The 22,358-nt window shown below is 38.2% G+C and overlaps 3 protein-coding genes across 17 annotated transcripts in view; 1 reads left to right on the top strand and 2 right to left on the bottom strand.

Moving 5' to 3' along the window:
- Nucleotides 1–8,915, bottom strand: part of OFD1 (OFD1 centriole and centriolar satellite protein) — a 36,413-nt gene extending 27,498 nt beyond the window's left edge. For 3 of the 8 annotated variants that reach the window (XR_008578203.1, XM_054834631.1, XM_054834597.1), the window contains exons 1-8: nucleotides 8,438–8,569; nucleotides 8,196–8,297; nucleotides 5,403–5,603; nucleotides 4,479–4,547; nucleotides 4,366–4,393; nucleotides 3,460–3,567; nucleotides 2,624–2,760; nucleotides 350–523 (exon numbers count right to left, since the gene is read on the bottom strand). Coding sequence is in view for 7 of the 8 variants with exons in the window: in XM_054834631.1 (XP_054690606.1) it covers nucleotides 350–523; nucleotides 2,624–2,760; nucleotides 3,460–3,567; nucleotides 4,366–4,393; nucleotides 4,479–4,547; nucleotides 5,403–5,603; nucleotides 8,196–8,291 (813 nt within the window). In the remaining variant the exon portion in view is untranslated. Of the gene's footprint in view, nucleotides 1–349; nucleotides 524–2,623; nucleotides 2,761–3,459; nucleotides 3,568–4,365; nucleotides 4,394–4,478; nucleotides 4,548–5,402; nucleotides 5,604–7,841; nucleotides 7,967–8,195; nucleotides 8,298–8,433; nucleotides 8,570–8,796 lie in introns of those variants that run through there. The other 5 variants (XM_054834605.1, XM_054834617.1, XM_054834600.1 and 2 more) reach the window with 5 other exon arrangements.
- On the top strand, nucleotides 8,583–14,758 carry TRAPPC2 (trafficking protein particle complex subunit 2). 3 transcript variants are annotated; one of them, XM_054834828.1, is made up of 5 exons: nucleotides 8,583–8,711; nucleotides 9,380–9,489; nucleotides 11,619–11,762; nucleotides 12,564–12,650; nucleotides 13,334–14,758. In XM_054834828.1, the coding sequence occupies exons 2-5, from the start codon at nucleotides 9,397–9,399 to the stop codon at nucleotides 13,430–13,432; spliced, it is 423 nt and encodes a 140-aa protein (XP_054690803.1). In that variant the 5' UTR covers nucleotides 8,583–8,711; nucleotides 9,380–9,396; the 3' UTR covers nucleotides 13,433–14,758. The 3 variants fall into 3 exon arrangements, with proteins under 3 accessions (XP_054690803.1, XP_054690824.1, XP_054690813.1); XM_054834849.1 differs by lacking the exon at nucleotides 8,583–8,711 and adding an exon at nucleotides 8,912–8,932; XM_054834838.1 differs by lacking the exon at nucleotides 8,583–8,711 and adding an exon at nucleotides 8,964–9,087.
- Nucleotides 14,759–14,901: 143 nt separating this feature from the next.
- The window catches only part of RAB9A (RAB9A, member RAS oncogene family), a 33,298-nt gene continuing 25,841 nt past the window's right edge, over nucleotides 14,902–22,358 (bottom strand). For 5 of the 6 annotated variants that reach the window (XM_054834782.1, XM_054834774.1, XM_054834796.1 and 2 more), the window contains exon 2: nucleotides 14,902–19,212. In XM_054834782.1, coding sequence (XP_054690757.1) covers nucleotides 18,573–19,178 — 606 coding nt within the window. In that variant the 5' untranslated portion in view covers nucleotides 19,179–19,212 and the 3' untranslated portion in view covers nucleotides 14,902–18,572. Of the gene's footprint in view, nucleotides 19,213–19,389; nucleotides 21,921–22,358 lie in introns of those variants that run through there. The other variant, XM_054834789.1, reaches the window with a different exon arrangement.

Raw genomic sequence — 22,358 nt, forward strand, 5'->3', positions numbered from 1 at the left:
GAAAGAATTTATAACTAAAAGCTATGTTCAACATTCTGTTAAAAAAAATCTCAGTGATCTGAATTCAGAAAAGTTATTAAAACAGATTTAAAAATATTTATTACATTTAAATGCTTCAATTCTAGGTTGCAGAACTGTTCCAGCCAGCTCTACTTAGGTATTTACACACATTCATTCATGCAGTTGCTAAATGTGTTCCCCTATGTATGTGAACAAAAGTAAATTCATAGTTTTCACTAATAAGCCAAGTAAGATCAGAAGTTACATCTCCCAAAGATAAAAGAACAGTTTAATGAACTCACTACATCATTTTGTACTAGATTAAGAAAAAAAATATACGGAACTTTACCTCTTGTTGCTTTTGAAGCCTCTCAATAGCATTCTTTTCACGAGAAAGCAAAGCTTCAGACTTTGCTTGATGTGTCCTCTCTAACTCATGACGCAGCTCAGAGATTTCTTTCTGGGTCTGCACTTTCTCCTCCATTTTAATCTTTGCTATTTCAATTTCTTTAAAATGTTCTAGCTTTTACAAAAAGAAGAAAGAGAGGGTTAAGTAGGGCCATCTTCAAATCGACAAAGACAATCCTTCCTCAGACAATTCTAAATTTCACCTAGAAATTCTTGTTAGGAAGCGGTAATTCGATGAAAATCAATTACTGTGATAAAAGTAGCTTAGCAGCACATACAATCTGCATGTCTCACATAGTTCTCTAACAACTCTATGGCAACCCAGAGCAGATCTTATACAAAACTAACAGCTTTAGACATGAGCAAAACAGAGGCCTATGAAGAAAACCACACTGCAGGAGAGATACTCTGCTTGCAACTAAGGAATGGCCACACTCTTGAATTCCTCCTCTGACACTGTCTCTATTCTTGCCTCTTTCCCAAAGAACCACTTTTGACTGGTGATGCAAGAAATGGCAGAAGCAGACCCATCCTGAATCACCCGGGAACAACAGAAAGTCATGCAGACACAAAAAAAAAAAAAAAAGCTGAACATGTTAAAAAATGCAGAACATGTAACTCCACGTAAAGAGGGTTACAGAAACGGAAGTCTTGACTCACAGACTTCTTTGCACAACTGAAAAAAAAAAAAGTGAATGCATACAAATGGGAATGTACACATCTTGCAACCGCACACAAGAATTGTAAGCAACATGCCTCCATACAATGTGTGAAGTGCAATATATGCAAGAATAAACAGGGTTATAAAGAATTATAATAAAAATTTGCAAGAAAATGGAAAGCAAGCATACAAGAAAAAATGTGACAAAAATGAGCAAAAGTCTAAAAAGAATGATAGAAAAATTGTGAGACTGGAGAAAACAAGGAGGTTAAACAGAGAGGAAAAAGCACAGCAGGAATGTCTGAACAAGGAATTCAGGTCTGTAGGCATAAACTTCGTGAAAAATTAAAGAAATGGTGAGACAGTACAGCATCACTTGTACGTACACAAATTGGATTAGAAATGTCTTACAGTAATTCACATCACATTGCTAAGAAATCCATGTAAAGTTAATTGAATTTAGAAGTGATTTATATTTGGTTAAGATTCCAATCTCCCTTGCTACAACTGCTTTGCTTAAACTGAGACAAACTTAACAATACGCAAATTAATGTGGTTTACATACTGAAAAGACAGTGCTTGTTGGGCAATGAAGACTAAACGAAAAATGAAGGTGAAACATATTTTAAGTTTTAACTCTCTGTCCTTATACTTGTCTAGCTGAATAAATATGACTAAAATTATTTCCTCAAACAATTTACATGCAGATGAGTGCCTTTAAAAGTGTGTCTAAGAATACAAACTGATTATCAGATTATCATTTTTATATCCAAATAAACTATTGATCTTGACAGAAACTCATGGGGGAAAAAACATATTTAAATGACCTGCAGTTAATTTGATTTTTTCTACCCAAATAAATTGTTGATCTTGACAGAAATTTAGGGAAAAAAATATTTAAATGAACTGCAGTATATTCTCTCTGCTTCATTTTTCAGCCATAAGGATTATGTGACAAAATGAAAGAAAAGTCTCTAAAAGAGCTGTCTTGAATTATAGGAAGAAAAAAATTCCCCAGAAATAATTCATAGTATTGCCTGTTATGATTTTTGTGTTTCTGTGTAATGTTTTGAAATACTATGCAAATTCTCATCAGTATTAAAAATTAACTCAACTCTCCATCAAGCTGCACAGCAGCAATTCACACCTCTCAGTTGCTATACACTATATTGAAATTCAACCTTCAAAAAATCAACTGGGAAGGAAAATGAATAGTATGACTAAGCACAGTAAACATTTCTCCATAAAACAAAATAATCAAAGAGCAAATAAAATTTACCAAATTAAGACAATCAAAACAAGAAAAAGTTGTGTTACAAATTCACATCAGAATAAAAAGCTTAACAGCCTGTGCACATTTAACAAAAAGCAGGAATGGAAAATATACACATGCTATATCATCAAATTAACAATTGGCATTGGATTAACTTAGACTTTTGTGTTTGTTGTAACTCCCTATTAGATCTTCTCCTTCAATTTAAGTATTAAAAGTTTGTAACATGCAAAGTCAAAATTAACAAATAACTCCCTCAAATTCAATGACCAGAGTTATACCTTTTGACACATTTCTGCTTGAAGCTGCTTCTCTATTTCTTTTCTATATTCTTGAAGTTTTACTTCTAAAGATTCGTATTTCTGATGCTGGGGATAAGAGTCTGCAAACTGTTCATCAATCAGCTGAAGCTTCTCAGCTATAAAAAGAGCAACATATCCATCATAATTTACAAACAGTCACCACAGTTATCCTGCCAAAGACTGCAGGAACCTGTGTCTCTGTAAGAATTTCTTTAGTTTACCTAAGTAGCACTGTCATAGAAAGACCTGAGTGGTACAAAGGCAGAGGCAGCACAGACATGCCATTTATCAGCTTTATGCCACACAACATATACCTAGGAGGAGGCACTTAGCTGTTTAGGCACTATTTGCGCTATTACATAGTTATTCATCCTCCTTCTTATGGTTGGACAAGAATTTTCTTTCAGGGTTTTTGTATTACTAGTAGTATGTATATTACAATTCAAGAACTCCCAATCTATGCCTAACTTTCACTGAAACACTACCACAGAAAAAGAAAGAAGGCATACATTTACAATTATGTTTTCCAGAACATATTTCAGCATATAACATTTCCAGTCCATCTAAGATGTTATAGCTCTTAGCTAAGAAAACATCTGAGTGATTAAAAAAACCCCACAAACACATTACAAGATTTTTGCCTTATTTTAAGAAAGGTTAGAAAACCAATGTGATAGGTATGATTTTTACTTATTATTAGTTTAGGCTGCTTTTGAGTAAGTGATGAATGTATACCATTTATACAATTCACAAATCCATACCATTTACCAGTATGAAAATATCTGGGGAGACTTGCTTGCAGTGGTTGCACTTACCGAGAGATTCTCTGTAGGGAGGCACTGAGGTTGTCTGAGTCTCTGTGTCATGAGTTTCCTTACTTAGATGATGTTCTGTAAGTCCGATTAAAATCTGCATAAGAAAACCTATCAAGATCAAATATATTAGTTAGTTCTGATTTCACAGGAAAACTGAATTTGAGCCTGTAATTAACGAAGTCATTTTCACTGTACAAGAAAACCTAGTCAATTTACAGAAAGAACCAAGTATTTAAGTAAAAATCAATACTAGTAAACTATTAAGATTTTATTATAAGCATAATCCAGTCCATCTCATCCTGCAAAAGCTGTCCTTTTGCAACTTTTCCTTTCATCCATGTCTCTGACTTGCAAGGTCATTTGAGAGAGCAGATTATTACTATTTAAATTACAAGGTCATTAGGCAACAGGGGGTTCTGAAGATCACACTACTTTAGGGTATACAATATAGCTCGGTTTCATCATGCAGACCTAAGAATTACTTCTTATACAAAACAATGGAAAGTCACTTCAATCTTTAACTAGTTTTTGAAGTACATTACACAAGCTAATACAGTCAGTTATAAACATACACCAAAATTTGAGTTTGCCAAAGTTAGTGTGAAAAGCTTCCAAAGAGCATTATATTTAATACCTGATTACAGATTTTTTTCATATTTCTAATGTTCAAGACATTTATTTTGTAGGTGAATGTTAACACTTAATCCACACCACAAATAGGAGTTGGATAATCCTGAAATATAATGTTAATCATCCTGGTGTACTGCAAGTTTCAAAATCTGACTGGATCCGTATTACTCCATACCAACATACACTCAAAAAATTTGAATTTCTACTGCTCACATCTTAATAAAAATGAAGCAAACACAATTATCCTTGTCTGCATCATGTATAAACATCTTGTACCTTTATTTTCCTTCCGAGTTCCCGAAGTCTGTAAGAAATAAAAGATGTTTTAGCCAGTCTATTTTCATCACAACTTTAATTTAAGCTTATTTTCAAAACCAAAATAACTTTACCAGTGATTTGTAAAGACTGGATTTTGGATTGATCCTCATTAATTGAAGAAGATCTTGCATGGTCCACATCTTGCGTGGGGGGGTGGGGGGGGAAGATAAGTTAGAAAAGGTTAACTAATTTAAAATAATTTCAAATATGTAATAGGCAGTATTTTACAGTTGTAGAATGTTTTCCATTCAAGAAAGATCTACTTACTGCTTTGTAAAACCACCTTCACAGGCCTGCTGTTCTAGTACTACATTGACTTATCTCCACTACCTAAAACACACAGCAGCTAGCATGTAGTTTGATGATCAACTGAAGCTGTGAAAAGAGACAGGTTTGTTTCCTCCTCACCCTGGATACACTCTCCTGCTACTTTCCTCGCTTCTTCTCTTGATTTATCATACAAATCAGATGAGCTTACTAACCCAAGTGACTAACCGGGTCAAAAACTTAATTTTCAGTTAGAAACACCTTCAGCCCATCACATACTCATAGAGGAGAAACAAAGAGAGGGCAAGGACTGCCCTTTTCAGCCACAGCTTGTAGTTAGAACAGCTTAAACAGACCATGAACCACACTTCCAGGGAAGAGAACTGCCAGACAAGAGGCTAGCTTTAATCAGGATCAGTTCCCCAAGTGCTCTGCCACACAGCCTCACAAATGGTCATGCCAGACTGCGGCTATGGGTGAAGCAAGTGCAAGGTTAGGCAGCTTGTGCTATGTCTGTCTAGAACAGCATCATTAGCTTCTTGGCAATTTAAAGTATTCATGAAAATGGCCCTGAATAATGAAATCTTTTACAGAGATAATCAGAACCTGTACTCGTGTTTGTATTTCACTACCACAAAAGGGGATTTTTTTCAATTCTGTTGGAATGTGTTAACTCCCAGAAAGCAAAGCTCCTAGAAGTCTTAGAAGAGGTAAATTACTGAACTTACCTTCTTCTTCTCTAATCCACTTTCTGGAAAGAAAACAGAAAGTGAATACTCATAGCCACATCTCTGTAGATGATCTGCCACCAAACTGTTGGACGCTGTGATCAAAAGCGAACTGTCATCACTTGGAACAGCCTGTGGCTGAAGTTCTCCACTTAAAATTGGGTGCATTAGTTCATGGATTAGCTGGTTTCGGAGCTGTGTCTGATACAGAAAAGACATTATATTCTCAGGTCACACGTTATTCAATGAGAGGTTTTATTTTTCAAAATTCACAGGGAGTGTCATTTTACTTGTGCATGTTCTGTTACAACCTATATAACAGAAATGGGCAGGCTAACTTTGGCAAAACTTAGAAGGCGGCTTGGGACACTGTGCCTTTCTTCAAAACACTCTAATGGTAGCTACAGTGATCTTTGACTTTCCCTCAAGATGCATCAAATGCAGGACTGCAAAGAAGTATTGTTCTCAGTCAAGAACTCAGATAAACTCCACTCTAGTATCCCCAGCTTCATTTTTAGATCACTGCTTTCCTGTTCCCCTTCTCTCTGGCTTAAATAAAGCCTACCTGATACTGCCTCAATTTCAGGTGTACTTGGAAAACTCACAAGTCCTTTTCTGAGTCTCATATCAACAAGCTGCTGATGCCATCACAAAAGCAGATGGGAAAATAAACAGGAAATTCAATGTCTTTAATATCAATTATTTTGTAGGGAAGAAAAAGAGCACTAATAATAATTAAATTGTATTTTTTATTATTTCTTCACATTCTATGAGTTACAGTAGAGAAAAAAAATAACCTAAAATCAGAACGTCTCCCTCCTGTAAAAGGAAGAAATAATAATTTTCATTATATAATTATACAAGTTGTTCATAGTGTACTAAAAGATCACAACACAAATAACGTTTTCAGCTTTTAACAGCAGGTATGCAACAGGGACAAAGTTAATTAAAGAAGTAGCATGTTATCAAAAATGGGATGAAATACTTACCAAACTTAACAAAGCTAGATCATCAGACTAGCCTGATATTTTAGTGTGGCTTTCTACAGAAATTAGGCTGACAACAGAAACAAAGACAACCGAAAATTGTTTTGCTTATTAATTTCTGAACTTGTCCAGTTTCAACCAACTTTGACAGAGATGACATTGTCTCAAAAACAACCGAGACCAGCAACCTCTTATACATCTGGTGACAAAATGCAAGTGGAAAACACAGGACTAAATCCCCATCCCTACAACGGGAAAGGAAGGCAGAAATCGGTTGTCATGTGTTGGCCGTTCAGCATACCTGTAGCCCCAGATCCACTCTGCCTCTTACTAACAGAGGCAGTCAGATAAGACCAAGAGAAAGTTGAAAGTATTTTCATTAGAAGATGTAATCCGTAAGATATCCTTAAGAATCCATAAGAAACCCAACAGTATTAATTCTTCAGCTCAGAAAAGCTACAAAATCTTTAATATTATGTATAATCTTCTAGACGAAAATGAAGCAGGAAAACAGATTTAAACAGCATGCCACCTGACAGACTATTAGTTAAGTCAAACAAGACGAGAAACGGTTCAAGCACTGAAAGTTTGGTATAGAAATCACTGAGGGAGAAACAAGTTGTCCTGAACAGGGAATTCTTGGCCACAAGATTATCAATGGTATTCTTAAAATATAGATCTTGACTTTTTTTTTTTTTTTTTTTAAACAAACTTGACATAAAAAGCAGGAGCTAAAAAAATTTGCTAGTGACATAAAGATGTGTATAGAAGTACAGAAAGATCAGGACATCATAAAAAACTGCAATCAGATTATGTTTAAAGACTAACAAAACTGAAACTACATGAAATACGTTTCAGCGTTTAAGGCCTGATATGAATTTCTGCTGTAACGCAAGGGATTTATTGTTTATTTATTGTTTGGAAACAGCAAGATGTGGATGTGTCAATCAAATAATGACTAGCACTACAAATGTAACATGTCTCAAAAAGAAACATATGCAGCCTTTCACAGACATTGCCACAAAAACAGGGAAGAATTAACACCATTCTAAACTTTGCGTGCAAAGCTCACAACAGCCATGATCTACTTCCTTTAAAAAAAGGAGGAAAGACTTCAAAGTGAGGACCACTGGGGTAACCAGCAATGAGAGTGCTGCACCTTGACTTGCTTAGCATTGTAGAACAGAATGCTGAAGAAAAGGTATGACTGCTGCCTATAAATCAGCAAGAGGAGTAAGAGCTACTTAAACTGAAGGATGCTTTCAGCACAAGAAAAGAGACCAGAGCAACCATAAATAAACCCAGGCTACAAATCAGAACAGTTTCACTCTTGAACACAACCATACTCTAAGACATTCTCCTGAATGAGCAGACAGGGAAAAAACAGCTCAAATAGTTTTAAAACAGAACTGGAATATTTTAGGAGGGTAATTCATATAGTGTGCTTACTTACAGTAGGTAATAAACAGACTCTGTGACCTAAGAGATCCTGTATTCTCATTTATTCCCCTCTTCCCTGCTTGACTTTTTTCTCAAGCATGAAAATTTTCAAAGACCAGCTATAGGCCTTTAACCTTCCTGAAAAAGACTCTGAGATTAATCCACAACGAAAAGCACTTCTGTTTAGAAAGAATCTCATATCTGACAAGACAAAAAAAAAAAAAAAAGCTGAATACGATTTAGGCTATGGCAAAATTAATACGTTTGGGGACCGTGGGAAACATTTACTTGGCATGAGTTTCACTGCTTTCAACGTGAAGCTTTCAACAGCGAATCACCGGTAGCACCTGCTGAAAATAAAACACACCTTAAGTGTGTCCAGTACACCTCGGTTCTTAAAGGTCTGATAGAGCCTTTTCCGGAGTTCATCTTGGGACAGTGTCTCCCTTTCAACCGAAGCCATTCTGTCCTACAATACCAGGGAACAACAAAACAAAAACAAACACACAAAAAAGGACATTATTGACTCCCAGCTCGATCCACGGCCAGCGAGACGGCGAGCGCCCAAGCTGCTCCAGCCTCCCCCTCACGCAGCCTCCCCGTACCCACAGGGAGAGCGGCAGGCCCCGACCCGAGACCGCGCCTGGGCGCAGCGCCTCGGTCCCCTGGTTCCTGCCTGAGCCGCGGCGGGCGTTCCCCGCAGCCGGCAGCCCGCGCCGCCAGGCTCCGGGAGCGGGCGCAGCAAGCGCGGCTGCAAAGCTACAGCTCCGTGCACGGCTCCCGGCGGACGCTAAGGCGTCACGGCGGCGCCGGATGCTGGGGCAGGCAGAGAGGAGCGCTTCCGGGCGGCCGTTGGGAGCCGTTGGAGAGCTCGCGTCGCAGGGTAGGCGGCAGGCCCGGGGCGGGCCCCTGCGGGCCTAGACCCCGTCCTTTCCCTCCCTCCCTCCTTCCTTGTCTCCCTCCCCCACCTGTTCCGCGGGCAGCCCCTGTGGTGCCCAGCCCTTCCCCTGGAGGCGGCAGCCCCGTCCGTGCACAGAGGAGCCGCCGGGAGCCCAGGCCGGCCTGAGGGCGCTGGGGCGCGGCAGAGTGGTTCGCTCCCCTCGGGTAACTCTGGAGTCCCCGGGGCCGAGCCGTGGGACTGTCCCGCGGTCGCTGTGTACGAGGGAGGACGGTGCCTGCCATCTGCCATCCTTCCCCTTTCTACTGCGTGTTTATAGGGCCCCCGGGGAGAGGCAGATGAGGAGATTGTTCGGAGGCTGGTACACCGCGTTACTTCATGGGATACTTGCTGTCCAGGCTGTCAGGGGTTAAAGCATCAGGCAGTTGTAGAGCAAGAGTTTTTAGGTAGTAGTAACTAGATTCACTTCCAGGAGATGTTCCACTTTCTAAGTTTTTTTTTCACTTTTTAAAATATAAATTTGCATACCTAAGAAAGTGGTTATCTCTGTTCTACGGGAAATTTGAAGTATGTCTAGGAGCACTTTCAGATGGATGAAGAGTTTGTGTATAGACTCATCAGTAAAGCATGTCTATTTTATTTTGTTTTCTAAGGAGCATTATATTGAAGAATGTCTGGAAGTTTCTACTTTGTCATAGTTGGTCATCATGATAATCCCATATTTGAAATGGAATTCCTACCTCCTGGAAAAGTAGAATCCAAGGTGTGTTTTTTTCCCCATGATACTCCTATGATGTAATTATGGTGCATTTTTTGATAATTTTACAGTGTATTAGAAACGTGACCAGCATGTTGTTAAAAGTGTTACTAGTATCCACTGTTTTCTGGGGTTTTTTACAGAAACTTTATCATAATGAGTAGAACCCTGGAGTGCTTGAATCTTTTAAAATTTTCTTTGCCAGATCATACTAATTCTTCATAAAACATGGTTTCCTTAAATATCCGATGCTTTATGGTGAAAACTATATATTCTAGTCATGCTTTGGTCATTGCTCTTAGTATGTAGAGGTTTTATAATAATGGTTTATTATTTAATGCTACTTACTGTCGTTCTCTAAGGCATCTGTATACAGTAATAAGGTAAAGTAAGGAACGTGAATTTGAAAGCTCTATTCAGTCCTTTATGCTATAAAAATCTTAATTTTTAATAATCTTTAGTCATACTTGCTTTTAAGTAAGAAAGGTATAAAACCTGTATTGATAAATACCAGTTTGAAAATATGAGAAAGGTAAGACTACTCAATAAGTAGTGTTTCTAGTGTGAAAGAAACAAATCTATCCATTGTGATAGTACATCAAAGAAAAAATAGACTTCAGAATAAAAGTGCGTGGATCTGTGAGGGCATCCAAAAATGGAAGTATATGCTGTCACTGATTTGAACAGCATGGTGTCACCTGTATTTTGAACTAGTGTCCCATAAAAGATTGTAAATAAGGCTAGTTGGACTAAACTTAGTGAGTGTGAGGATGCGTCAGATCGTGGAAAAATTCGTTTTCTCTGTTCTGCTAATGGAAATAATGGCTGAGGTAAGCTTCTTGTCTGACTGAGGTTGAAGTACTAAATTTTCTCCTAAGAGAGAATCTAAATTCGATGTGCACTGAAGGAGAACTAGTTGATACTGATATGTTTTGGCAACTATCACTTCTGTTTCTGAGACATGCCATTTAAGTGTGAATTCAGTGCAGATGCGCAGCTGCCTGAAATAAGTGGTTTGCATAATGTATGTGGTAAATCAGCACAAGCTTTTGCCCCTTAAACTTCACTACTTAGTCTCTTCCTCAATATGATTTAATAGAATTTACAAAGCTGTTAATGCCCTGAGTCAAACTTGATTTGGGGGAAAAACATAGTGCACTGAGAGGTGTGAGAGTGGCATTAATAGTGTCCCCATATTATGAGAAACAGTGCAAGACTACCTGTGTTTCCAGTCTAATAGAAGCTTACAGTATGGTTTACTCTTGTGTTTCTTCTTGGCAGATGTTCTCCGGTGTTTTAGTTTGTGTACAAAGTAAATGGCTCTTTGCCTACACAACTCTTGTAGTGTTAGGGCCTAACACTGTGATCACTCTTATGAAGGCCATTTGTACTTTTTTATAGGAAGAGGTGCAATTTACATCTGCAAGCATATATTTAATACTAGTTACAGGATGTTTTTCTGCACTGGGCTCTTGGGAAAAAGAAAACCCCCAAAACCAATAAAACAATCCTATGTTTCTAGGCAAATAACCTAAAAAACCAGAATCTTTAGGTGATAATGTTACCAGTATATCTGTCCTCTCTGTCTCTCTGCTTTCCCTATCAGTCCCCCAACTTTTATATGTTGTAACCTATTGTTCAATTTCTGCCAAATTTGACAGAGATGTTATGGTCAAAAAATGCTAAATTGCTGTAAATGTCACAAGAACAGGTGACTGGAAAGTAAAAAAAAAAAAAAAGACTTTTATCAGGGCCTCTGTTGTGGAATAAGTTTGCAGTGGGAGATTACCCACTGGTAAACAAAAGGAATCACGCTTGAATTCATTCCTGAGGTATAAATATAGGCTTTATTGGTTCTGCCGCTCTCAAGACTGTTTTTGTGATGACCTTTTTTTTATGACTGTTTTTCTCCCTTGAAACCAAGTATCGTGACAATATATACTACTTTCATTTAATTACAGGATGGCACATATGTGGCAGAAAAGAAGGGTGTATATATAACTTTATGTAACTTGAGCACTAGTTGTTTAGCAACTTGAGCAAATTATTGTTTATATTTCATTTCACTGAATTATTGTTTATATTTCACTCCTTTCACTAAATTACTAAGCCTTTGTCTTCTGGAAATGCATTAGGATGATCATCGCCATCTCAACCAGTTCATTGCCCATGCTGCACTTGACCTAGTAGATGAGAACATGTGGCTTTCTAACAACATGTACCTGAAGACTGTGGACAAGTTTAACGAATGGTTTGTTTCTGCTTTTGTCACAGCTGGCCATATCCTTCCCTCTTCTCTTTCCTTATATTTATATGGGACAAGCCTTTTGCCAGAAAGGGACCAGCCAGATAAAAGGAGTTTGGAACAGATTTCTCTGGCTGTTCACCACTATTATTGTTAGAGAGTCACCAGCTTTAGGATGAAGTAAGTTGGGAGGCACAGCAGTTGTTTAAAACTGGGACCAATTGGAAAGGTGGATTTTTCCTTTTGGAGGAGTTGAAATAGCCTAATGAAATGTGGAGCTCACATGGAGTAGAGGAAAGAGGAATGAGAGGGAAATAATATGAGAGGGTCTGGGCACGCTTATACGATTCTCTGTTCCCATCTGTTTGATAGTGATAGAGAGGAGACACAGTGATAAACATGCTTGGGTGTCCATTACATCATCTTGAAACGCAGCGTCAGGGCTTGATCTTGACTGCACAGACAGTCATAGAAGTGTGTGTTGTGAAATGTTTCGTATACACAGCAAGTAACATCGAATGGCATTTTAAGTTCAGGGGTATATGGCAAAGTTGCTGAGGGTGTTGTCCATGTTCAGAATTGTATAGCTTTAAAAAGAATAACCTTGAATAGAGAGGTGATTATTTCCAAATAGGGTAATTTTTAAACATAAAGGTAATGCTCTCTAAATTTCACTGCTTCAGTTACTTCTTTAAATGCTTCCTCATATAGAGTCACTGCTATTTCATGTACAGCTAAACATTGTAAGTATAGGCAGAATTAGGTGTAGATGCTTATCTTGGGATATGTTAAATATGTCTTCTTTGTAAAAGCTAATTTTTCCTTAATTGCTTTACATATGAGATTTATAATGCTTCATGATATAAGGCAAGAAGATGGAATTAAGAACTTCTTTAATGATGTGTATGACTTGTATATAAAGGTAAGAACTCACTTCTTATGGTCACACTTTTAAGTGTGTTCTGCTGTACATGCTCAGGCATGCCTGTATTAGCCTGCTTTCTCCTGGGGGCCTCTGTGAGTGGAGATGTACCCATGCTGACCACGTTAGCCAGAGTTGATAACCTGTGACATAAAGGCCGTATTTTCCATTAACAGAATAGATTTTTATAAATTATTATCAACTGTGGTATTTCAGAATTGATTTTCACTTTAAGTCCAGTGACTTTGGGCAGTCTCGTGTCACTAACGGTGATAATGAAAGCCAAGGGCCCTTTCTGCCGAAGGCCAGTGGAAGCGCTGGGTGCTCAGAACAAGTAGCCCGCGCTGTCACAGCCTGGTGGTACTGCCACTAGATGGGGCAATGGCAAGCGCAAACTGGGAGATGGCCACCTCAGCTTCCTACCGGGAATCAGATGATGCTGATGTCCAAAACGGAAATTTCCACCAGTGTCGTGATGGATTTGTTCTGAGGAACTGGTACTAAGGGATGGCTGTGCATGTATATGGGGAGAACGTAAGGGCCTGGAAAGCAAGTGACTGCTTAGGAGCTCCGTGCTCTTAAGTGGCACTAAATAGGCTGAGAGCTGATCAGTTACCATTTGAAGTAACTTTTTCCAGTGCTGGACATTATGCTTATTAATGAGTTTTTTCTTCTTTTCTCAGTTTGCAATGAATCCATTTTATGAACTCAATTCTCCTATTCGATCCAGTGCCTTTGAAAGGAAAGTACAGTTCCTTGGGAAGAAACACCTTTTAAGCTGAATAAATACATTTCCTGAATGAGTGCTTTTACAATACTCTCCTGATTATTTGAACTGTAGTTCTTCTGGTTGGTTCTCAGCATGTTTGATATTCATCTTCTGAAGATAGACAAATTGGATGCTGGAGAAGCTTTTTTTTTTTTCTGATACAGATAAGAACAACCAAGCTTCTCTGGTTAAAACATGTATCTTAAGAAGTTTCCTTTTATGTGCTATGAAAACCAAGTTTAAAAATGTCAGGGGCTTAATTGGTACAAACTGAAACATGTGGGTGTCAATGCGTATGCAAAATGTAAGCCTCATATACAGGGTGGGAGGAAATCGGATCTAAACGCAAAAGACATCTCTACTCGTGATTTAATATGAGCAAAAGGGAATTCTTGACTGTTGAGCCTAAGTGGTTGATTTTGTTAGGAACTTTTCTACATACAGTCCTTCGCTACAGAACTTAGCAGACTAACCAGACTAACCTTAGTCTTTGTGGTATTAAATCAGGTCTATATTTATATTGTAATATGTAATGTATGTATTATAAAGTGCTCAATAAAAAGAAAAGAGGATGTATCAGCAAAGCTGTGTCTTCAGTATTTCAAGAAGTTTTGAGAAAAAAACCACTTTGTTTTAAAGCTTAAAATTTCAGATTTACCAGATGTTCAGTGCAATACGTGTTTAGCTGCAGTGTTGCATCAATGAAATGAAAGTAGACCAGAACAGCTATGTCTGCCCTGACTTCAGCTCTAATTCACACATGGAGAAACTAAACTAAATGTACATGTTTAAGCCCACTTCTTTCCATTATCTCTGCAAATGCTGAAATTTTCTTTTTGAAAATGTATTCAGAATGGGATCTTTGAATTATGAAAGTCTATTTGTTGAGGTTTCAGAGAGGCATTATTTGCCCTGTGTGGCTACTATTCCATTGTAAAATGTGGTTGGGGACCCTTTTGCAAAACTTGCCGTCATTCCAAACTAGTAATTTTTAACTAGGTCATTTGGCATATATGCACCCAAGGTTTTGGTTGGTTTCACAATCTTTTAAGTAGTCTGTTTCCTTTTGCAGCAAATCTGTATAAGCTATCTTGGCCATTTTTTTTAATGTCTGAAAAATAATTTCCAAAGGAAGTGGCATGCTGTTCTAGGAAGTACATTTTGCATCGTCTGTGTAATTGAAGGGACCGCATGTGTATGTGCTTTAAATGTCTTAGTCATTATTTCTTTGTAATTTACACTTACTGCTAAACTGTCACTGTAAAATAGTCCATGAGAAAAAGAATGTGATATAAAAATTGCAATATTTACTGTAAATAAAATGTGGAATGATGCAGTATGGATGCCTGTTGAGTATACTTGAAATGATTTTGGAGAAAACTAGATGATCACAGTAAGGCTCCCTTTACTGGTAGGGTAGCAAATGAAAATAGGAATACTTGTCCTTGCAGAATTACTTCATAAAAAACACACTGTACAGCATTTTGATAATGTCATGTAATCTTATGTAAATCAACTGTTTGGAGTTTTTTTTACTATATACATGAAAGCAACAGAAACACAGTTGAGATAAAGCGTTCTCGTTCATATGATAAGGAGCCATTAAGTTGGCACTGTTACCCTGTTTTCTGCTTCCTCCTCAGTAGCATCATAGCTGGAAAAACACTAACAGTTAAGATTCACTGATGAAATACATTAAATAATCATATACGTGGCAGTCAGACAAGGTTTGACAAAGGACTAGTGCTGAGTTTCCACTTTTAGAAACTGGGTTTTTTGATAATTGCATTCTTTTCTGCCGGTACATAGTAGGAGGTTAGGTAAAATGAAAGCATTTTATATCTGGCCTGATCTCTGAAGGCAGACAGCCAAATGGTGCCTGTTCCTGTACCCCCCCTATATCTTGCCTCTTTTCTTCTGAATATAGGAGTTGTAAATGGGAAATGCAGTCTTACAGGTCCATCTAGGCTTTATGAAAACAGTCTGTTACTGGTCACAGGAAAGAGAGAATTTTGTCCTAACTCATCAAATGAAATCCGTTGTGGTATGAGAAGGCAGCAGATAGCTGTATTATGAAATAAAGGCAACAAAGTTTATGAGTTAAAGGGACTGGAATTACCCTAGATGCTACAAAAATGAAGCATAAGGAAATGAGAACATTAGCACAAGCTAAAAACGTGAACCAGCCTTAATAAATCTAGGTGGGAAATGCAACTTAGACTCAACTTTCTGCAAGGTTCTGTTACTGTTCAGGCCACCTGTCATATGACTTAAAGTAAGATCTGATTGAGGAACAGAGCAGCCGTTAAAACAAGCGGCCTGGTTCTGGCAGCAGTCTTACACTAAGCATCTATGTACTTTGCTGGAACACAAGCTGTGAGCTGTCCTAGCTCCTTTCTTCTGCCCTTTCCCATTTTGCTGTCTGTTCTAACACACACAGCTTTCATCAATCCTGCTGATTTGCCATGACAGTATTTTTAGTTCCTTGTTTTAAAGAACATCTGGAACTTTGCATACATATTACATAGTATGCTCTGTCACTCTACAGAACTGTAAATATTGCTAACAGGACACCCTAGTACTTAAGGCACATCAGTACTTGAAATGAATCAGTGAACTGACACATAAGCCCCAAGTACCTACCTTACCTCCATATTGAATGGGAGACACTCAGCTTCCACACAGTACAGAAATGCCCATTTGTTATTGAGCAGCATTATGGCGGGGTTTTTTAACCTATCATCTACATCTGCTTGTCATAGGACTTTTGCTTCTTTCAAGTATATGACAGTCTCCCTCTGAGGCCAAATCCTGATCTCAACCTAATTCCTATACTGTCTTATTTACTATTGCATGTAACCCCCCCGTTATCTTTACTAGCCACTTTTGTGATTAGCATATAGTTGTGGTACCACAGCTCCCAGGGCACAGGTAATACACTTCTGTTGTATTAAGGTTTATTTAACTTTATTAAACCTACTTCTCAGGTGGAGGCTTGGTAACCATGATGTTACATGGAAAGGGGGCAGATGGGAAAACACAGGTGGAGGCTTATGCACAAGACAGACCACAATGCTTCTCATCCTTAATTGTTTCCTTTCAGCAGTCCTACTGGAATCATATCTATAGTATTCTAGTCCTGGCAACTTCATCTCCTGTTTAGTTTCAACCTTAACCTCTGCTAAAACAAGCATTAAAGGAACGTTTAAGTAGTAAGGTAGTAGTTTTACAACTATTTCACCTCACTAGTTTAGTAGCTTCGTAGCCCCCAATCTTCATTTTTAAAGCTTTTTGCTCCCTCAGCTTAATCATAGGAGGAATTTAGCTAAGATTTTCTTCACAGATCTTTTCATTCATTGCCCAGAAATTAAACATAAGTAGCAGCTCAACCCATATTTAGCTGTTAGGTGACTGAAGCTTAAAACACAGTTCTGTTGCTGCATATGCCGGACTGTAAGAATGTATTATACTTAGGAATGTGCAAAAGGTAAAAAGATGTGACTTTGAAGCAGTAGGTCTATGGAGTAAAGTTGTCCTGGACAGGTTCAAGCAAAAATACAATACATTCAGAAAAGTGTACTAAGAGCGACAAGAAGGGTTTGTTTTGCAAGCTTTACTTCCAAATAATTACACCTGGTACAGACTGAACAAATAGGTTAAGAGAAAACTCTCGCTGTTACTGTACTCTCAAGAAAGGCTTTTCTACTGGAACAAGAAAGTTGCTGTACAGAAAGCAGAGTTTGTGTAGTTCAGTGAATAACATGGCCTGTCCTATAGGCCTCAGACTTTCTTTTGATGTGTGTATGTGCATGCCTGTTAGCAGCCAGATTACACATTGAAGCAACAGTGCGCTATCAAGTTTGCTATTACAAGGACAGTGGGTACTCTGAGAGCCAACATTCAACTCGTCACACGAGTATTCTACCATTTAACTGCAACAGAGAGCCTCGAATACACCTTCTGTGGTTTCATCTGCATTATTGCAGAAAGACTGTCCATTAAATACAGAATTTGCTTCTGTTCGTTGTCGTGTAAGGAGTACAGTAATATAAAAGACATTGTCTTGAATGTGTAAGTCCATATCCTAAATTAGCAAATTAAATAAGAATTGAATTCAGTTCAAACACTAGCTGTAGCTATTTCCTTGTATTAGGGCTGAAAGCTGTCACAATCTACTGTAAGTCAAGAGCTTCCTGAGTTCTCTACATATTGCCAATCCTTAGTTTCACAGTGCAGAGATTACTGGTAAACACATTCATAGCTCAGGTTAACAGGAACAAGACGTTTGGAACTTTTAAGGCTGTATACTAAAAGTTCTCTCACAAATCTGTCACAAAGGATCCCTTCAAGTGCTATTAAAGCTGACTGAATAAAGCGTATCTTTTTCATAACTAAAAATGGTTACACATCAGTTAGATTTTTTTACCTTATTGTCAGAAACATGCTAGAATGGGACTTAAGGCAAAGACACATATTAACTTAAAACATCAGCAGTATCTTGCATTAAACTGCTGGAAAAATTAGTACAGCATTAGAATAGCAAATGAAAGGAAAATAGATGTTAAATATGTAGGAAATGTATTTCCTACTTAAAAAACCTACACAAATTATAGCAACGTTAGGCAATTAGAGAAGACCTGAAGGTAATTTATATTAACTTATTCTAAACACATTAGAGATGAAGTACCACTCACAGCAAAAGGAATGTAGTGAGACTGAAGTTTAATATCTAGCATTGTTAAGAAACTGACTTCTAGTGAAACAAAAATGGAATGCTGATTTCATAAAAATATACACATATAAAAGTATCTTTGTGCCTGAATTCCAGAACAGTTTCTCCAAAGTAGTGCTTCTAGAACTTTCAAGTTTTAATTATATTCAAAGTATTTATCATTTGAATAAACTTGGCAAATTACATTCTTATATTAATGTTTTTACTTGACACCTTCCTAAATAGAAAGTGTCACTAGTTCAATAATGGGTCACTCACGAATGGAATTTTTTCTTTTGCTCCCCCAAGAAAGCAGCAGAATATTACAATTTTAATATTAGAGTGAAACCCATTTGTTATTTTATCTACTACACCTTCCCCATCCTTTTATAGAGCAAGCTAGTCAAAAGTAATTTGGCCAAAAAAAAAAAAAAAAATTAAGTCAACAACAAGATGAACTGGGTTTTGGTTTCCGATTAAGGTTTACTGTATCTGTTTGAATAAAGTGATCTGATCTATCTTCAGAGGCTAAAACTCTTCTAACGGCTTCTTCAAAGGCTGCTGCAACGTTAGTGGCATCTTTCGCACTGGTTTCAAAATAGGGATGGTTGCCATTATTCCTGCACCAGTCTTGGGCTTCTTCTGTAGACACTTGCCTTTCATCGATATCAACTTTGTTACCCAGTATCACAAACGGAAAACTTTCAGGCTCCTTGACATCTGCATAATAAATGAATTCTTTCTTCCAGTTGCTTAAGTTTTGGAAGCTTTGAGAGTCATCCACACTGAAGGTTAGCAGACAACAGTCAGAACCTCTGTAGAAAGGAGTCCGCAAGCTCCTAAACCGTTCCTGACCTGCTGTGTCCCATATCTGCATTGTAACAAAGTGTCCATCGACTTCCAATTCTTTATTTAAGAATTCCACACCTATTGTATGAAACAGCTGTGCATCAAACTTGTTGGTGACGTATCTGTTCATAAGGGAACTCTTCCCAACTCCACCATCTCCTAGCAGTATTACTTTAAGGAGTGATGATTTAGCTGCCATTGTTATGGGAATAAATCCTCCTGGTTTCCTAGACCTGTAAAGATTAAGAAAATCATTAAAAAGGAAAGAGTTGCGAGCACAAAATTTTACACACACAAATATCTAGAAAGTGTTAAAGTCCACCAACATCAAGTTTCACATACAAAAGCAGGAGAACAATGCTAAATAGGTGTAGATACTCGTAGTAAGAATACCCACTCAAGAATAGCACCTGTTTAAGAGATGCCTCCTCCACAGACTGCAGTCTGTATGGCAGTCTAAGCAGTACACTGCATGAATTACTGGTCTGTCACTTAAAACACTGAAAACCCCCAAAGCCCCCAACGTTTGTGCAGAAGGGATATTGCATCACATTCAACAAGTGCAGCAATTCATTTATGTCGGCTGAAAAAGATCCACAGAAGAAAGTGGAGTGAGAGAACTTTATAGAGCACATGCCTTGAACTAGGCACTTCATTGTCGTATTTCATTAGCAAAGTTATTTTTTAACATGCAAAAGTGAATAGGAAACTTGAAGAATAAAGCAGGACACTATCTGTTATACTGGAATAACTGCTGCACTTCACCCAAAATTGCAACCAGACAAGGAATTTAAAATCAACTCACAGGGAATACAGTTATCTATAGAACAAATGCAAATGCTGTAATTAAGTCAGGTGACTAGGTACTGGTACACAAACACTCAATATTTTACAGTTTACTCCTTGCAGAACAGCTGTGATGAATGGAATACTGTTACAACTACTACAAAAGCAAATTCACTGTTGCTACTTCAAATGGTACTCAAGGTGCCGAATACTGAGGCCAAGCCTAGACTGACAGCTCAGTTAGTAGGTGTCAACTTCCCATAGTAAAACTGTCAAAAAGCCTGAAAGTGCTAGTGAATAGTCTGGCTGCCAGCGCAGGGATGGTGAATTAATGGCATCAATGAAGCTTTTTTACTGTCAGACTTAAAAATAAAAAAAAAGAAATCCTTTAACACTAAAGTAGATAGCTCATTAGTGTTTTGTACCAGCCCAAGCTTTGCCCTCATTACAGTGTCATCTAATATTGTAAAGTGTTTTAATTGCTTGGGGGGTAAAGTTTCATTTTAAAGAGCCCAAACTTAAGTTCCCATATGAGGGTAACTACTGTTCCTATACCTGTCTGATACTAAAAGAGCTCAAAGTAATTCAGCCAAAATGGGCTTCTCTGAAAATAGCATCTATTTAAAATGGAAATGGGTCATAAGTTGCCTAGTCCATCTCCTCTGAAAGAAGGAATGCAGTCTTGCTAGCTGTAATTAGCGTTACTGGCATATACATCACCCGCAGAGTATGGTTATGGAATTAATACCTGATACAAGCTGGTATGAGAGTCATATGACTCTGTGCTGCCTTAGAATCAAGGCTTACATTAGAAGCAAGACATTTCAGGAATTTTTTCATCTCTAACTTTCCATCTTTGAATGCTTATTTGTTAGACCCAATCTACAGTAAGATAGAAGAAATGCTTTATAGTTTGAGAGCAGCTGAAGCCTCAACACAAAAAATTTCAAAATATACGGAACAGTTGCTGCTTCCATTAAAAATCTGTTCAGAGCGAGTAATTTTATGTATTCATACTGTGTAATTAAAAATGGTGTTTATAAATCCTTTATTTTGTTCATGTTTGTATCACAATAATGTTAAAACTGCTTAAGAGCCACAAGTGAATTGTTTATTTACCTTTCAGAGAACTATGGGATAAGTGCTATGGCTCAGGATATAAACACACATTTTTATGTACATGAAAAGCCTTATTACAGTCACAGAACTACTTGCACATGCATTTCAGTTTCATGCTGAAATCTTTAAAATGTTTCAGTGTCTTCATTTATCTCCCCAATTCCTACTGTTGGTAAACCAATAAGTTACCTGAGCTACTCCATTAGATAGGAGCACCTTCTTAATAACTAATGCATTCATGAGAACAGAGAGTACTGAATGTTTTCCTGTTCTTCCACTTCAGAGTTACGATTTATTTTTTCTGTCCTACTGAAATCACAAGACATAATGTGAATAAATAACTGACTTAAGTAGCTCTGACTGGTACTATGCACTTGTTTCTTTAGCTTCTACAGTTTGAAGAACTGCAGTTATTATCATTAAATTGTCCACGAAGCCACATTTTAAACAGAATACAAGTAAGGAAACTCTGTTAACAGTATCATGTGCATCCAGAACCTGAGAAGTTAATTTGCACTATTTCAGGTACATGGGCCATTACAGTGAAGTCTAGGAGACTGATGACCATAAAAATACTTTTACTGGGCAGACAATTAAAGACCAGCCACAAACCATTAAAAGTGTATTTTCAACTAGAACCAAACTGGTCCTTCTACACAAAGGCTATAGAAACAGTCTGCCTAGGACTGATAAGCAAGTCGCTCAATGTGATGTAGGCAATGTCACTTTTCAGGACAATCAGCTTCCACAGTAGAAGCTGTCATGCTTAGCTAGCAGTTTATGTTTTTGTAAAGCTTTTAATACAAAATAAATGCGATATATGTTCAGTCATTTAAATACATGCTTACAAGCTGGATCTGAAGCAGCAAAGAAGCATGTTTAGACTCACAGAATGGTTTGGGTTGGAAGGGACCTCAAAGACCATCTAGTTCCAACCCCCCTGCTACAGGCAGGGACACCCTCCACTAGACCACGTTGCCCAAAGCCCCATCCAGCCTGGCCTTGAACACTTCCAGGGATGGGGCAGCCACAGCCTCTCTGGGCAACCTGTTCCAGTGCCTCACCACCCTCATAAAAAATATTTTTTTTCCTATTATCTAATCTGAATTGACCCTCCTTCAGCTTAAACCCATTACCCCTTGTCCTGTCACTACACTCCCTGATAAACAGTCCCTCTCCAGCTTTCCTGTAGGCCCCTTCAGGTACTGGCAGGCCGCAATTAGGTCTCCCCGGAGCCTTCTCTTCTCCAGGCTGAACAACCCCAACTCTCTCAGCCTGTCCTCACAGGAGAGGTGCTCCAGCCCACGGATCAGCTTCGTGGCCCTCCTCTGGACTCGCTCCAACAGCTCCATGTCTCTCCTGTACTGGGGCCCCCAGAGCTGGACGCAGTACTCCAGGTGGGGTCTCACGAGAGCAGAGTAGAGGGGCAGGATCACCTCCCTCGACCTGCTGGTCACACCTCTTTTGATGCAGC

The sequence above is a fragment of the Grus americana genome, chromosome 1, assembly GCF_028858705.1.
Source record: "Grus americana isolate bGruAme1 chromosome 1, bGruAme1.mat, whole genome shotgun sequence".
NCBI classification, from domain to species: Eukaryota; Metazoa; Chordata; class Aves; order Gruiformes; family Gruidae; genus Grus; species Grus americana.

Excerpts from the sequence above, each read along its gene's own strand:
- TRAPPC2 (XM_054834828.1), top strand. The coding sequence starts at position 9,397 with ATGTCTGGAAGTTTCTACTTTGTCATAGTTGGTCATCATGATAATCCC. Across the intron at positions 11,763-12,563 it reads CTGCTTTTGTCACAGCTGGC|CATATGAGATTTATAATGCT; the intron begins CATATCCTTCCC and ends TTAATTGCTTTA. Across the intron at positions 12,651-13,333 it reads TGTATGACTTGTATATAAAG|TTTGCAATGAATCCATTTTA; the intron begins GTAAGAACTCAC and ends TTCTTTTCTCAG.